The following is a 16,963-nucleotide window of genomic DNA, read 5'->3' on the forward strand; positions in this document are numbered from 1 at the left end:
TTAACCCAACGTGACTCTACCCACCCTAGCAACCGGGCCAATTGGTTGCTTAGGAAGCCTGACTGGAGTCACTCAGCATGCCCTGGATTTGAACTTGCGACTCCAGGTGTTGTAGTCAACGTCTTTACATGCTGAGCTACCCAGGCCCCTCTAATTTCAACATTAAAAAAAATTACACACTTCACATTTAAAGACTTTCCATCTACTATATAAAGACCTCTCTATATACATATATTGCTTTCCCTTATTTCCATAAGAACATCCAAGCCCGCCACAGGAGAAGGCTACGTCCAGGCTACAGATGGTTATATCCATCATTCTGTCTTTAGTGCGATGGTCACTGGCTAAGTTCGGAATAGCATACTACTCTTATTATTTCTGCAGTATATAGTATGAATATTGTGCAAATTTTCTGTATGCATAGAATACCCTGAATGACATACTGCATCTGCAAAATTTTTAACAAATCAATTTTTTATTTTATTAAATATAAATGGAATAAACTGATTTTATTTTATATAAAAAAAAGCAAAACAATAATATTGAATTAAAATGTGTATATATATATATATATATATATATATATATATATATATATATATATATATATATATATATATATATATATATAATTAAACATTAAATTACATTTTTGAGGTGATAACTGGATATATGCCACTCACTTAAGGAGACGTGACAACAATGTAGCATATTAATCTTTGAAATATTTAACATGGAATAACATTTCACTTATTATTTAAAAAAAAAAAAATAGTATAAAGTGTATACTGTGCAGTATTTCTTAAAAAGTAGAATAGTACTCCATTCCGAACACAGCCAATCCCTATTTGTATGAATAAAAAAGACACAATTCTATCAACCCTATATAAATATTTTTGATTTAAGACTTTAAAAACGAAGTCTCTTTTTATGAGGTTCAGTTGATGGCAGTAAACAGTGGGCTACTTGAGTGAAAAACTGGCCAAGTGGTTTCCCAAGTCTTCACAGGGATAGATATCCCCTTTTTTAAGTCTCAGCATCAAATATATTGTACCATTTTTGTTGTCAGCCAATACACATCCACGTTAATTCAGAGATCATGGAGGCAACTGGCAAGAGCCGGTCCATCTCAAACTGCCCTTCGTTGCCCTGCTATGAGCTCGGGGACAGCCAGTGTTTGAGTTCTTCCATGACCCGCTGCACCTGGCTGATGTAAAAGTCCATGTTATGGGAGAAGTCTGTGCACACGCTGGATTGGGCATCTCCAAAAGTGCAGTAGAGTGCAGTCCCACCCAAACTGATCACCACAGTAGCCAAGCACAACAAGAGGAGGAGCAGCCAAGAGTCTCCGCCCACCTCATCTGCATATCGGGTAAGAATACATCATGATTACAGAATCAGAATATGGTCAGTGTGAACTCTGCAATAATTACTTAAGCTGATGACATCAATATTGGGTTCTGGCCCTGCTTCTTACCAAGGTCCAGTCCTTCTTCAGGCTCTTGGAAACGGACCTTTCGTTTTGAGATGGGCTTAGAGACAGCAGGGGTGGAAACGTTGGCTCCATCCAGAGATGCCCTTCTCTTTAAGATAGACACGAGGCCTGCAGCTGGAGTGATCTGATGGGAAGAGGGTAGGCAATATTGAGCAAAAACAATGATCTTTTGTCGTATCTGTGCTTGCCACAACAAAGAAAACTGCTTTCACAGGATCACATTTTCCTTGAGTTGATTTGATAAAGTACAGAAGCCATGAACCAGAATGTAAAAAAAAATTTACTAGGTGAAAGATGTTTTTTAGGTGTCTCAGTGCCTTCCTGAGCATATGTCCCAGAGTTTCTGGTAAGAAATTTTGGTGCCGGCCAACGTGACTGGGAATGACAAAGTTTGCCAGACAAATATGGTCATCTCAATTCTGTTTATTTTGCACGGTGGACTATGCATAATAATGCGATATAGGCTAATAATGACACAATCAATTCAAATGAACGATAAACCTTTGTTCATTATAGCTGCTTTTTTTATTCATTCATTCATTTAAAAAAAAATGTCCGTCATGGAATTATTGTCTAATTAAAAAAAGAAACATGAACAATGGGGGCAAAACATCTCATTAGCACTGGAACAATGTTTTCCTCCACCCAAAATGTAAACGTTGGAAAACGTTAGAAAATGTTTTACATGAAACCCGGTTTGTATGGATGATATCTGAATTTCAGTTGTTGTTTTTTTTTGTAGGACATACCAGGGTTTCCGTTAGCCATAGTTACCAGTTTTTGACCAATAAAATGTTTAAATGTCCGAAAAATTCAAACATTGTCCGACACAATGTCCACTGAAAATATTAACACGCTGCGTCAGCAACCCCCTTCTTTAATGGCACAAATGTACAGTGTGACACCATGCTAATGATAACACCGCTTCGCTGCCACAGAGGTTTAAACTTTCCTGAGAGCTTGCAAAGTCCTAATTCGCAACTACTGCTCGTTTTGTCCCGCACACTGGCAAAAGCTGCCTGCGTTCCCTTTTCGCGTGCCTGCAGTGAGAAGCTTCTCACTTAAGAATCCATCGAAACAGCCTTGTGTTGTCATCTTCTAGACAGAAGGACACCAGGCATATGTGGATCACAAGTTATAGAGGGACACCGGACACATTTGACTTCACTTTGGCAGCAAAACGCTTTTGTGCAATGTAAAATAAAGAGCCATAGAAATTAGCCAAGGTGAGAAATTATTTGACATAATCTAAACATTTGTTGTTTCAATATTTATTTATAAGTTAAAAGATATTTGGAAAATTGCAGTGCATATTTTCACCGAAAATATTCAAAGCTTTTGGAGCTTGACAGTTTAATTTACTGTCTACTTTAATTGTACAGGAAAGAACAACTCAAAAAGTCTGAAAAGTAACTTTTTGAGGTCCATGGAAGAAAGAGGAATTCATTTTGGGTGGATTATCCCTTTTATATAACATGCTCCATATACACTGCATGGCCAAAAAAAAGCTGCCTACTCCAATATTTCATTGGATCGCCTTTAGCTTTGATTACGGCACGCATTTGTCATGGCATTGTTTCGACAACCTTATGCAACATCACAACATTTATTTACATTCAGAGGTGCATTAATTTTTGGCCGAAATCTCGTATTGATGACGGGAGAGTCGAACCACTCTGTAAAGTCTTCTCCAGCACATCGCAAAGACTTTCAATGGGGTTAAGGTCAGGACTCTGTGGTGGCCAATTCATGTGTGAAAATGATTCCTCATGCTCCATGAACCACTCTTTCACAAATAGAGCCCGATGAACCTTGGCATTGTCGTCCTGGATTATGCCCGTGCCGTCAGGGAAGAAAAAATCCATTAATGAGATAACCTGGTCATTCAGTACATTCAGATGGTCAGCTGACTTCATTTTATTGCCGCATAACGTTGTTGAGCCTAGACCTGACCAATTGAAGCAACCCCAGATCGTAACACTGCCTCCAGAGTCTTGTGCAGTGGGCACTATGCATGATGGGTGCATCGCTTCATGTGCTTCCCTTCTTACCCTGACACGCCCATCACTTTGATATAGGGTAAATTTAGACTCATCAGACTACATGACTTTTTCCATTGCTCAGTCCAATCTTTATGCTCCCTAGCAAATTGAAGTTGTTTTTTCTGATTAGCCTCACTAACAAGTGGCTTTCTTGTGGTCACACAGCTGTTTAGTCCCAATCCTGTAAATACTTGTTGCATTGTGCATGTGGAAATGCTCTTACTTTCACTATTAAACATAGCTGTGAGTTCTACGGTTGATATTTTACGATGTGACTTCACCAAGCGTTTTAGTGATCTCCGATTTTCCAACCACATTTCTTCCGCAAAGCTGACGGTTCTCCGCTATCCTTCCAGTTTTTAATAATGCGTTGGACAGTTCTTAATCCAATTCTAGCGATTTCAGCAATCTCCTTAGTTTTCTTTGCTTGATGCATGTCAATAGTTTTCCCCTTCTGAAACACAGTAACATCTTTTCCACGACCATGGGATACATCTTCCGACATGGTTGTTTAAGAAATAAGAAGCTACACACTGCATCAGTTAGGGTTAAAAGAATTGTTCCCAGCTGAAACATATTAATCACTGCAATAATGATCCGATCATAGCCTCTTAAGTATCTGCTTATTTAAATCCAAACGGCAACTTTTTTGGGGCCAGGCAGTATAATTAATCACTTATGTTTGCATTTTTTCCTGATTTCTGTCACTTTGACTAAAAATGCTCCAATAAATGAATAGAAAAAACATGAATGTAAATGTTTGACATTAAAATGAACGAATACATACATATGCAAGACCAAATTTAATACATCTTTATTATCTTGAATAAGTATGTTTAATTATATATAGCTTACATTATACAACAAAGAGCTGGAATCCATTTGCCAAACACTTTATTTGAATTGGGTTTACCCCACCTCATAAATAATGCAAATGTAAATGAAAGTATTGGAGACAGTCAGGAAAGAGGAGTCAGTCAAGTTACATCACAGGCCGCAGAGGAATGGAAAAGGTCACTAAGAGGTCAGATTACTAAAGAACAATGAGAATTGAGAATGAGTGGACATTCTACTGAGTCAACAGCCACCCTCTGAGCCAATCAATACTGAATCTCATGAATAAATCTGAATATTAATGGCATGTGTGCAGCCTCATTAGATTAAGGCAGGATAGATGGCCAAAATACAAAAAAAGCCATTTATTACTATCACTTCTTAATATTAAAAGCTTAAAAGGTACTGTACTCTTTCAACATCCTAGTCAATATTACATGTGCAAGATGAAATGCAACTGGGAAAATTACAACAGTTTTTATGAAATTATGTTTTCAGAAGTTTCTTTGAGAGACAGACAACTTAAATTGTAATTGATGAGGCATTTTTTCCAAACTTTTTAAAAACAACATATATGATTCTTAATTTTTGTTCTTGTCTTCTTATGATCTTAAGAGTCACAGATACAGTACATACACTAACATCATCACGACTGATTGTGTGAGGTTATGGAATGTCCCTTTACACTGCAACAAACTTTTGATCACTAAAATTACTCTTCGTACGAAATCAAATGCATTAAACAATGGAGAGAAAGAAAAGTTACTGGTAGATACAGTAGGTATCTGCATTTTAATTGTGGGAAGAACAAATTTTAGTTTGTGCTGTGCTCTTACTGAAGTAGGATTCATTTTAGGTCAACTACAATCCACAGATTAACAAAAAACAAAACAACAACATTATTTTAGTGTGAACTTACTTCATGCAGAGAGCTCCCATGTTTGGCAAGGTCAGTCTGATACAAAACAAATGCTTCAAACACTGCAATTTCAGTATATTTTTATCATAGTACTCTATTTTTCCCCATAACAGCCCAGTTTAATTCAAAACCTAAGACTAAGCCAATGATATATATTCCTAGCACGCTGTCAACAAAGCCTTGAAAAACAACCTTCCAAATAATGACCCAATTCAATGAGTTTACAAGAAGAACAGACCTGGTTTTGTAAATGTAAATGTATCCTCCTTAATTTCATATGGGGATCGTAAATACCTACGTGTTCCACTTTAAGCAAGATAGTCCACTTTACTACTCTAAGCTTTACTAGACTAAGCAGAACAACATATTAACAAAGGGGAAAAATAGAAAGAGAGAGGGAGAAGTAATCACGCAACACCACTAACAGTAAATAAAAAAACACTTGTGCAATTAGATGTCAAAACTAACCACAGTGTTGTGAGCCAATTGTGAAGAGGGCCATTACAAGCGCCCAAATATAACGGCAGTGAAATGTTTTCACCCCAAGTGCTGCATCATGATACTTGGAATTACAGATGGAATGAAACGGAGAGCGATCAGATCCGATGAGTTTAAATTAAATGGCAAGATGTGGATGAGCCCCCAATTATCAAACCATTTTTAGCAGTTTGAGATTATCGGCATAATAATTCTTTACGATAACAGCAGTCTTCAGGGTGCACGTTTGTTTTCAAATATTTTTGAGTGAACCAAATATTTACTCACGTTCACAAGTTTTATGTAAAAGAAATGTTCATTAATTTTAGCAATTTTTTATACATCTCATTTGATATCATTGTCTTGCCATATACTGTATATGTACATTAGCATTATATCGGCCGTCAGCCACCCTGCTCTCTAGAAACTGCCATCAGCCACTGAAAAAAAAAACCCATATTGGTTGTCCACATAACTTCGTAAGTATAATATGTCTTTATTGACTCCTTATTGTTGTGCTAACTAAGATTAGCATGACGACTTGTCAGTTCTTCAGTAAAAGAAGCTCATCGGTCACTTGATGAGACCCCAAGAGCCTGGCCCATCGACAGAACAATTTGTTTCTAACAAGTTTGATCTGCTTTTCCAGTTGTCAGAGCCATTAACTGAAAATCCATTATCCATAATCCCTTAACAAAAACCAACATTAGCTGTAGGGCAAACTTGGAACTTCCAAACTGTTCTATTAAGATGGAAATGGAGATGAAATACTGAATGCATGTTTGTTTTTTTGTTGCATGGTGTTTCCTCAATGAAAGTGATTTCATAATATGATATGCTCGAATTTCTTACCAGATTCCAACACTGCTGAAGAGAAGGTGGCATTTCCCATTCTGGTAGTGCCAACTGTGTCCTGGACACTGTCTATTTATGGATGAATTATTAAAAATGTGTCTTATTTAAAGACATCATGTTATAATACACAACCTTAGATTTTTGTTTTCATGGTCAGAACAGAAACAAATTCAGCTTTTTGATTTTTTTCATGGGCTCTCATCATAACCCATAGTCTTCTTGGTAATCTGTGGACCTTTCCCAAACAAATCTTTATGACTTGTCACTGAAGGACTTTTGATGCTAATTTTGGAAATAATTCCAAAATTATGGAATTTTCATAATTCATAATGGAATTATGAAACATCTCTGGTGTATGTGATGTTGAACACTCATGGTGTTTGTTAGTTGACAATCACAGTGATAACAGAACTGATCTATATCAGAAAAGCTATCTGTTACACCTCTGATGTTTAAAATAATTACTAAAAGGGATAGTGGACCCCAAAATAAAAACACTCTCATTATTTACTCACCCTCATGCCATCCCAGATGTCCATGACTTTCTTTCTTCTGCATAACACAAATGAAGCTTTTTAGAAAAAAATCTCAGCTCTGTTGGTCCAAACAATGCAAGTGAATAGTGGCCAGAACTTTGAAGCTCCAAAAAGCACACAAAGACAGCAAAAAAGTAATCCATATGACTCTCTATGTCTTCATAAAAATTAAGAGTGTGGCCCTCGACGGTACAGAGGCGCTAGAGTCTTTGAGTTAGAGACCCAAACTTTGGGTCAGTTATAGTTGAGAGTGTCCTCTATTAGTGTGCCAAATTTCATAACTTTCCTACAGTTCTATGGGTTGCCATAGACTTCAATCACGGAAGAAGAAGCCGAATAATAATAATAATAATAATAATAATAATAAGAATAAGAATACCAACGAATACAATAGGTGCCTATGCACTTACAGTGCTTGGCCCCTAAACAAGGGACACATCTGATAAACATGTAAAAGTCCATTTTAGTTAAAAATGGTAGTTAAAACCATTTTAACTACACTAAAACCTGACGATCAAAACCCGAGGTCAAAATCCAACTGACACTAATAAACACCTTGATTAACATGTTGCATGATAGTTGACTCATAAAAGTGGAGTCAAGACTTTTTTTTATAAAAAATGGCTGAAAAAGACATTTTATTATGTTGCTTAAAATATAGGAAGCTTCAGACAAGGGGACTGGGTTCATTCTCAGAAATTATTTTCATGAAGCACAAACATTGTCAAAACACTACAAAGATTCATCTTTGTACCACACAACCTCACTGTTTTTTCTCTATTTGAGAGCAGTTTGCAACAGAGTCCAAAAACCATTCATTCCTTTAAAAAAACAATGCCCTTATAAAATACATTGACAATGAATGAACACTAGAGATTAGACTGTACAATTTCTCAAATCAAGTCCCCCCCGCATCACATGCGCATCACATGTTTGGGAACAGAGCACAATAGTGTTTAGGACACAGGTTATGAGCTCCATGAAAGCCTGTATTGTGCTAGTACAGATCAGTGGTCCAGATTTCAATGTCGCTTGTCTCATTGAGGGTGGAAGTTTCATTATGACATCACAGAAGTCTGTCTGTTACAATCATTCAGCTCTGACATTCAGAGGAAAGGTCACTCCTCAGGTCAACCGGCTTTCTGAATCACAGCTTAAATTCCGACATCCATTATTTATGTTCTTATCAGATGCCTACTTACCAAAGCAACTTACAAGAAAGTGAAAGTGGTAATTACCAAGCCGGATAGCTGAGATTAAACACCACATGCTGAGCTTTAAAAAGCTAAGAACATCAACCAGCAATCTATAATGATTGTGCATTGACCTTCTAGACGAGGGTGCCACAGACAAGTCCCTACTGATGAGTTTAAGGATAGATCTGGGTACAGTACAAGTTAAGATCTATCAACAGCATCAGTTGATTAACAAGGAGCACGTTTACAATGCACATTCTTACACCGATTATGCTTAATATGGCGACAACGCATGCGGTCATGTAAGCGCAATAAACCGTGTTCCTTTATCGGCGTAAAGGCCATAAAAGGCTTACAAATAACCCAATCGACACGGGTAGATTTTTGCCCATTATGGTGTTCTTACCGGCTCATCCAATGTGCGCATGTGTTGAGCGCACGCCTCTTCACAGTTTGACATCAAAAGTAGAGAACAATGCAATTTCAAATGTCATGTAAACACGGATTTCTTGCCTTGTCAGATTATTTAAATAAGCTGATTTTAGAGAGTAATCAGCGTATCGGTGTGCATGTAAACAGGCTCAGTAATAATTTTTGACTAATCACTCAGTATGTAAAAACAAACCAAGATCATATTTACAGTAATGCACTTGAGAGCACCAGAGAGTTTAAAAGCAGAAATGTGAAGCTTGTATGTTTGTTGCACTTATATTAATTGTTCTGTTCAAAAATGTGTGTTTGTTTGAATTGTAAACTACTTGGGATGCAAAAATTTCAGTTATGCATTACCGATGTAATTCTCGTGAGTTTTGCTTTCTATATGTAAAGTCTCTTTCTGGGATCCTGCACATTGCCTGAGATTGTAACTGGGTTTATACAGTGCATTTTACGTTTAAGTGCATCACTATAAATGCGATTTTTACTTGTTTTAACAGAATGAGGGATGAGTTGAAATTATTATCTGCAGTATTCTGCATGTCATGGATGCTGTCAATAGAGCACTGGTCTGGAATGCTCCTTTATGTTAGGGACTGCAGTGCAGCTGTAAAGATGATGGGGGTTTCCTATACAAGGTGAAATCAATATGATATAATTTGCCATCAGAGCGTCCAGACAGACAATAGGAACTTCTAAATCTTCTTTGTTATGGATTCAGAAATGATGTTGAAAAAAAAAAAAAAAATACTTTAAAAGTGAAATGTGTATTTTTTCCAATGTTAAAATACTTCCTCCTATCTCAGATTTATAAACAGAGAATAGGGCTGGGCGATATGGGTACAAAAATTATATCTCGATATCTCTCAGCCTATTGATGACATATATATCTCAATAATTATGTATTTGCTCTGAAATGTCATAAAAGTGATTTTATGGAACCATCATTTCAACCAAAGCAGTCAATTCAAAATGTTTAATGAATGAAATAAAAATCTAGTAAAAACGATAAAGGCATCATTTCTGCAGTTTTCTTCCTTGAAAAAGGAAGAATGATATTTCAAAATTGTTTATAATAATAATCATTTATTTGCACCAATGAAGCAATACAGTATAGGTTTAATAAACCACATCGTTTACCTACATATATTTTTACTACAATATTTTGTGTGTGAATGATCAGTATGTGCGAAATGAACTACACTCACTTTTGAATATCATTCTATTCTATTATTAATATTACATTATTAATAATATTAACATTGTGGGACCCAGTTTATTATTATAATATTTGACTGAATTACTTTTATTATTTTGAAGACTGGATTTGTTTTATACAGTAGTAATACATTTCTGTCGTATTTACTTCACTTTCACCTGGAGCCTTTATTATGGCGAATCTAGAGCCTTTAGTTTGGAAAAAATAAAGGAAAGTGCTGTGTTTATTAAACCATTTACATTGTTCCTCATTACAAATCTGGTTTGGGTTAGGGTTAGGTTAGGGTCCTTTCTGTTATACTGGGTCAACTTTTTGGATTTGTATAAGAAATGACATTATCAGTGACAAATGTCTGAAATTGCACTAATGTCTGAAACGTTGCTTTAACAACCGCTCTGTGTGCTGAAAACAGCGTATCATGACCTCTGCATTTGCACACAGAACAATGCATCACCTGTACACTCTGAAGCGCACTCAGACAATGTATTAATTTAATTTAATAGCAGCATTTTGTAGTATAATCACATATGACCATATGTTGATTTCAATGTTATTTTGATTAATTGTCCATCCCTACAACGATCGTGAAATTTGTCTAATGACGGACTCTTTAGGAAACGTAGTGACCAAATAAAAAAGCGCATTAAAATCATTGCAAATTTTCACAATACTGCTCAATTTTATATAGCCAGCAAAATCTTTGTGATAATATTGTCAATATTCGATATATAAAAATGTTGTTGTTTTTACAAAATTACGTGATTTACGTGATTTTCAATTATGTGATTTTGGGGGCTGAACTATCTGTTTGTCCAAAAAACAGATGACAGGGTAACCAGTTTGAAAATATTTTTTTTTGCAACTCTGTTTGGAGACACTAGTGGCAAAGAAAATATAGACTTCTCTGCCATAATCGCATGATATTAATAATATATGAAGAATATTAAGTGCTAAGAGTCGGGAAAAGCTCAGAAAAGTATTCAAGAGCCTATTTAGAAGGGATTTTAAATCTCGATCTGATTTGCAATCAAGCCTAATCAAAAAGCCATGCCAAACACAACATTCTAAATAAGCCCCTTTGTAATATGAACTTAATCGAACTGACATGTTAAACTGACATCCGTAACTCACCTCCTCCACCTGTATGCGCTTGGCCATGTCATCCAGCGAGGACACAGTCGTGATGTCCAATGTCTCAACCCCGTGTCCATTCTCTTCCAGATCCAACTCAGGATTATTCTCATGAACGTCCTGATGATCCAGCTTCAGAACCTCCTCAACTACCTCCTCTTCCTCCTCCCCTCCACCTTCCTCCTTAGTGTGTGTCTCCACCACATCCTGCCCTGTATCCACAGTGTCCCCCATCCCCTCCATCACCAGTCCAGAGCCGACAGTGTCCATCTGAGGCTCAGATGGTAGACGCTCAGGCTCCAATGATGCATCCTGGTGGGAAGCCACCAAACTCACTCTCTCCTCTCCTTCTCTTGCATCCTCACAGGCTGGAGAAAAAGAGCTGTCCGTCACTGCTGAGGAGGAGGAAGTAGGTGTGGCTGAGTGGGGGGAGGGGTCATGCTGCTGTTCGCTCTGCTGGGGTGGTGGGGCGGTGCTGCTACGATCATCTGGCTGGATGAGTGTTTCATTTGTACTGTGTTCCTCCATAACCTTCCCTGTTTTAAATGGAGAGAGAGAGAGAGAAAGATGGGGCTGTTCTTATAAAACGATTATATATACATTTTTGTTGAATGCTATGTTTGGAATGGAATACTCTATAGTATATAATGTATACTACCTGCTATTTGTCAAATAGCAAATTAAACCATTTCAGTTTTAACATTTCAAACAGTAGTATGCATTCTTAGAATGACCTCGCTATGTTGCATGTTTAATTCCGCAAGAAGCTTTCAGTTATTTTGTATTATTGACCACATTTTGCATTTAAAATTACTTTTAACTTTTGCAACCCGTTTTACTTCTGTAATATAACATATTTTGTTCATTAGGAACTGATTTGATCGTGAAAAGTTTTCTCTCTATGACAGGTGGTTGGAGAAGAGGGGTTGAAAAATAAGAGGGCTTGGTGATGTCAGCAGATAAGGAAAGTTGTTTTAGAAGCTGCGCAAGTTATCACATTTTACTAAAAAATTACAAAGACAAACATTTAAAAAAAAAAAAAAAAAAAAAAAAAAAAAAAAATATATATATATATATATATATATATATATATATATATATATATATATAGTTAACTGATGCATTGTTGTATACGATGTATAAGACTAGGAATGTAAACGGTCAATTTCTTTTTAATTTCCTGTTGACTTTTGATGTGAAATTCGACAGTCTGACTCTGAAAAGTCTGAATGAGTGAAGAAATTGAAGATTGTGGAATACAGAACCCCACACAGTGTTCAAATATAATATGACATTTGGGTTTTCCATGCATACAAAAAATGTGCATAGTGTGCGTAGTATACATACTGCAAAAATAGTATAAATACTAAGGTAGTATACTATTCTGAACATACCTGGCGTCTTTCACCCCCATCTGCCTTCACTTTTTCTGACTTTGTTTCAATTCAACAACCTAGTGACCATTTAACAATCAAGCTCTTGTATACAACAGAACAGATCAATGCCAGGTAATTAATCACTATTAATATATCACAACCCTGCTGCCTGAAGCCCTGCTAATCAATTATGTAGGACTCCTCCACTGTTGACTCTGTAGTGTGCTCCCTCAGTTGTCATTATTGCATGCTGGGAGCCTTGGTGCTCAGAGACAGGATCTGGGTGATGTCACACGGTCAATAGTGCTGGTACTATGAAACTTAAACAATACACAGACCACAAGCAGTTCTCTGCCTGATTTAGTCTGGCCTTTATTTTCTCAAAAACTATGTTGTCTTCCTTCAGTTCATGACAAATTTGACAAAACATCAATCATGAACCGTTTTTCAGAAGGTCCAATTCCCTTTATTAAGCAGTTGTTTGTGAAACAGATGAACTTAATGTCATCACACCAAAGGTTACATGTAATATCCCTTTTCCCCTTAAAACTTAAAGGAACAATTCACCCAAAAATTCTAATTCTCTCATCATTTACTCGTGCCATCCCAGATGTACTTTCTTTCTTCTGCTGAACACAAACAAAGATTTTTAGAAGAATATCTCAGCTCTGTAGGTCCATACAATTAAAGTCAACAGGATTCAAAACTTTGAAGCTCAAAAAGCACATAAATGCAGCATAAAAGTAATCCATACGACTCCAGTGGTTAAATGCATGTCTTCAGAAGCCGTATGATAGGTGTGGTTGAGAAGCAGATCAATATTTATGTCCTCCTAAGTGCTCTTCTTTCCAAACAGATTTTGGCGATTCACATGCTTCGTGCATATCTCCACCTACTGGGCAGTGAGGAGAATTTAAAGTAAAAAAAAGACTTGAATATTGATCTTTTTCTCACCCACATTTGTCATATCACTTCAGAAGACATGGAATAAACCACTGGAGTCGTATGGATTACTTTTATGCTGCCTTTATGTGCTTTTTTGAGCTTCAAAGTTTTAGACCCTGTTGACTTGCATTGAATGGACCAACAGAGTTTAGATATTCTTCTAAAAATCTTTGTTTGTGTTCAGCAGAAGAAAGAAAGTCATACACATCTGGGATGGCATGAAGGTGGGTAAATGATGAGAGAATCTTCATTTTTGGTTGAACTATTCCTTTAATGTTTGAGGTTTTGGGCCATATTTAGAGCAGAGAAGAGAAGAGTAAAAAAAACTATTAGATCTATATGAACATTTGTCATGGTCCCAACCTCATATATAAGGGACCATATTGTAATTAGTCAATGCATTGTTATTGGAGAAAACACACAGTTGTGCAGAAAATCGGTTGCCTGTGACAACGGCAATTTTATATTTTAAAATATTTTTGACTGCGACTGATCAATAAGGATCAAGTATTCCAGAAAGCTATGTAATACAAGGGCTTATTTGGTCTATTTTAAAATATATACGTTTTTTTCATACCAAGCTTCATATAAAATAAACAGCTATCGATCTTTCATGGCATATTTTCATAGTTTGAATTGACTTTTAGCATGTAAAAATCTAGATTAGGGTTTAAGTGTGTAGTTTTTAGTTGTAAAACAGAAAAAAGTATAGATTTATAATGCTGTTCATCAAATCAGTTATCACCATTAAAGGTAAATAGTTGTAATCAGTATTGCCAAGAATTTCTATATCGGTGCATCCCTACCGAACAAAAGGGTTTTTCTTTTTGCAAGATGTGGTGATGCATTGAAACGCATCATACAATCATAAGCCACAGTTTAATCCAACTTCAAGTACACAGTAATGACGTTTTACAGGGGTCATGATATTAAGATACACTTTATGACCGAAACTCTACATGAACAAGCAAGACGGAACTCAGTTCATCTCTAAACCATGGGTCTTACAAGGTAATGCCGCAGTGTTAGCACCAGCTACTGGAGTTCAGGCTAAGCAGACAGAGTGGTCAACATACTTCAGAACAGGTGGCTGGGCAGAGGGTGCTGCAAGAGTGAGAAAATGTGTGTGTGTTGCTGCCAGGTCTGGTGTGTAAAAGTGAAACCGGGTCATGGAACTCAATGCGAGTAATACGGTGTTCAGGTAACATAGCCCAGCTCCACATCAGGTGCTCGATCCAGTGTGAAAGAGAAGATTCATTAATAAGGCATGGTCTGGAGGGATGGCAGGGAACTCTAACTGTGTGTATGTGTGTTAGAGGAAGGGGACGAGGGGGTTGCCTTGTCTGCAGGTTACAATGATTCTCGAAGGGAAGCTGCAGGGTTTACATCTTTCAACCCCTATGAACTTTCATAATAAAAGTTCCTGATCTTTTCATGCACATTTGACACTATATTCATTAGCACATGTTATCCTAAAGAAAAATGTATTTGTTTCCATAATATTTCAATCTGTACCTCTGAAACAACTTTTATTTTCTGCTGATGTTACCAAGGCCATGTGGGCAGGGACAAATAGTACCAACCAGTGTGGGAAATTAATGAATGCCACCGAAATGGACAAAAATGCCCCCGAAATTCAAATTATTACAATGAGTTCTTGTTTTGTTAAAAACATCTGATTGGATACAAGTACACATATCATGATCTTCATTAGATTTTTCACCCTTATAAAGGAAAAAAATGCCCCTGGAAAATCAATTCCAGGTTACAAATATTGCCCCTTAATAGAAAAGTTAATTGGTAACACTTTACAATAAGGTTCAATTTGTTAACATTAGTTATTGTTAATTTCAACACATAATAATACATTTTTAGCTAACATTAGTTAATGCAATATGAACTAACATAAACTAACAATAAACAATAGTATTTTTTATTAACTAACATTAACAAATACTAACAAATATTGTAAAAAATATATTGGTAATGATTTTTTCATGATACCTAAGGCATTAAAATGACTAGATCTAACGAATGGAATCTTACTGTAAAGGGTTACGTTAATTTCTGACCCTGTTATCAAGCAATAAAATCATAGCCTTACATGTTTCCATCCAATGAAAATCTGATTATTTCCAATCAAATATTCAGCTACACTCTGAAATACATCATATTACAAAAGTTTTACAAATGTGTTGTGAACGCTGTTTTGTACTGTATTTAGGTGAAATGTACCATGTGATAGAGTCAAATGAGATAGCTATTAAGTTTTCCACTATTTGATATTTTTCAAATAAACATGAGACATTCACAGCACATTTTACTTCCATAATGTGATGAATTTGCCCACTTAATGCCATTTCCTAAGCACATAAGTATAAAGTTGGAGTGTCAGCAAATGAATATATAATAAAGATAAAGTATCAAGACCAGGATGATATGGATTTAACTTCACTGGGATATTGTCCCTGTAGTTCATGGTGTATTTTAAGGGATCTGGCCTGTCATTTGAGAAATAAACTCACCTGAGCTGCATGAAAGCACTTGAGTGTTCAGGTTGTTCTCTCCTCCCTGTCTGTCACTCATCACACTGTTCCTATGCACTTTGGACACCACCTCACACTATGAACACACATACAGTATACAACATTAACTTTCGCCCCCTGGTCTTCAAACATGAACTCTCTCATTCATTTTACATACCTAACCACATGCAGTCTCATTTTATCAACATACAACATCACAAAAGCTGTCTTACCTTCTCAATGCTCCGTACAGGTCTGCAAAAAAGACAAAAAAAAAGTTAGTTGTCAGTTAAAATCATCTTAAGGTGCTGCAGTATCCTTTATTTCTTTCTCGCACTGGGACGACATGCATAAAGGTGACGCAAATCTAAGGTCGCTCAGCTCAGTGGGAATCTAATATTAGCGCGACACATTTCCCATACTGAAACTCTAGCGCTTGTCTTAAATTGCTGAAAGCACAACAACCGGCCATATGCTTAAACCATTACTGGAGTCCAAAATGCAGCCGGAGCACAGAAAAGAGACACAGACAGGCTAAATTTAGGAGGGGAAAAAAGAGGCTCAGGTGTGTGTGGCTGGGAGGAACGGGACAGAGACACAGCATTTACCCGCATTTAAATTGTTTAGTGGCTCGAAAGGTTAAACATTTACTTGTTCTCCATTTACAGCGCTGCTAAAATATTTTACAGAGCTCAAGCTCCAAGGGACACCAGATCCAAGAGAATATATAATAAAGAGGGGGGTAAAACATTTAGGAAAACTTTTTGAGAAAGGATTTATTTATTTTTTTTCAAAGAAATTTACCATTAAAACCAAATAGTACTTAGGTAAAATAAAATTATAAAAATAATATATTTTAAAAAAAAATCACTTAATTTTTAATTATAACAATAACAACAAAAATAATAATAAATATATTCATATATATATTATACGTATATATATATATATATATATATATATATATATATATACACA

At 36.2% G+C, this 16,963-nt stretch overlaps 1 protein-coding gene across 2 annotated transcripts in view; it reads right to left on the bottom strand.

The window, feature by feature from the left end:
• Positions 1 to 617: 617 nt before the first annotated feature.
• The window catches only part of LOC127455619 (consortin-like), a 29,216-nt gene continuing 12,870 nt past the window's right edge, over positions 618 to 16,963 (bottom strand). Inside the window, exons 7-12 of one of the 2 annotated variants that reach the window (XR_007899698.1) lie at positions 16,219 to 16,240; positions 15,986 to 16,082; positions 11,140 to 11,675; positions 7,138 to 7,174; positions 1,478 to 1,619; positions 1,219 to 1,361 (exon numbers count right to left, since the gene is read on the bottom strand). Coding sequence is in view for 1 of the 2 variants with exons in the window: in XM_051723669.1 (XP_051579629.1) it covers positions 1,153 to 1,361; positions 1,478 to 1,619; positions 11,140 to 11,675; positions 15,986 to 16,082; positions 16,219 to 16,240 (1,006 nt within the window). In the remaining variant the exon portion in view is untranslated. Of the gene's footprint in view, positions 1,362 to 1,477; positions 1,620 to 7,137; positions 7,175 to 11,139; positions 11,676 to 15,985; positions 16,083 to 16,218; positions 16,241 to 16,963 lie in introns of both variants that reach the window. The other variant, XM_051723669.1, reaches the window with a different exon arrangement.

This window comes from Myxocyprinus asiaticus, chromosome 17 (assembly GCF_019703515.2).
Source record: "Myxocyprinus asiaticus isolate MX2 ecotype Aquarium Trade chromosome 17, UBuf_Myxa_2, whole genome shotgun sequence".
Lineage (NCBI taxonomy): Eukaryota > Metazoa > Chordata > Actinopteri > Cypriniformes > Catostomidae > Myxocyprinus > Myxocyprinus asiaticus.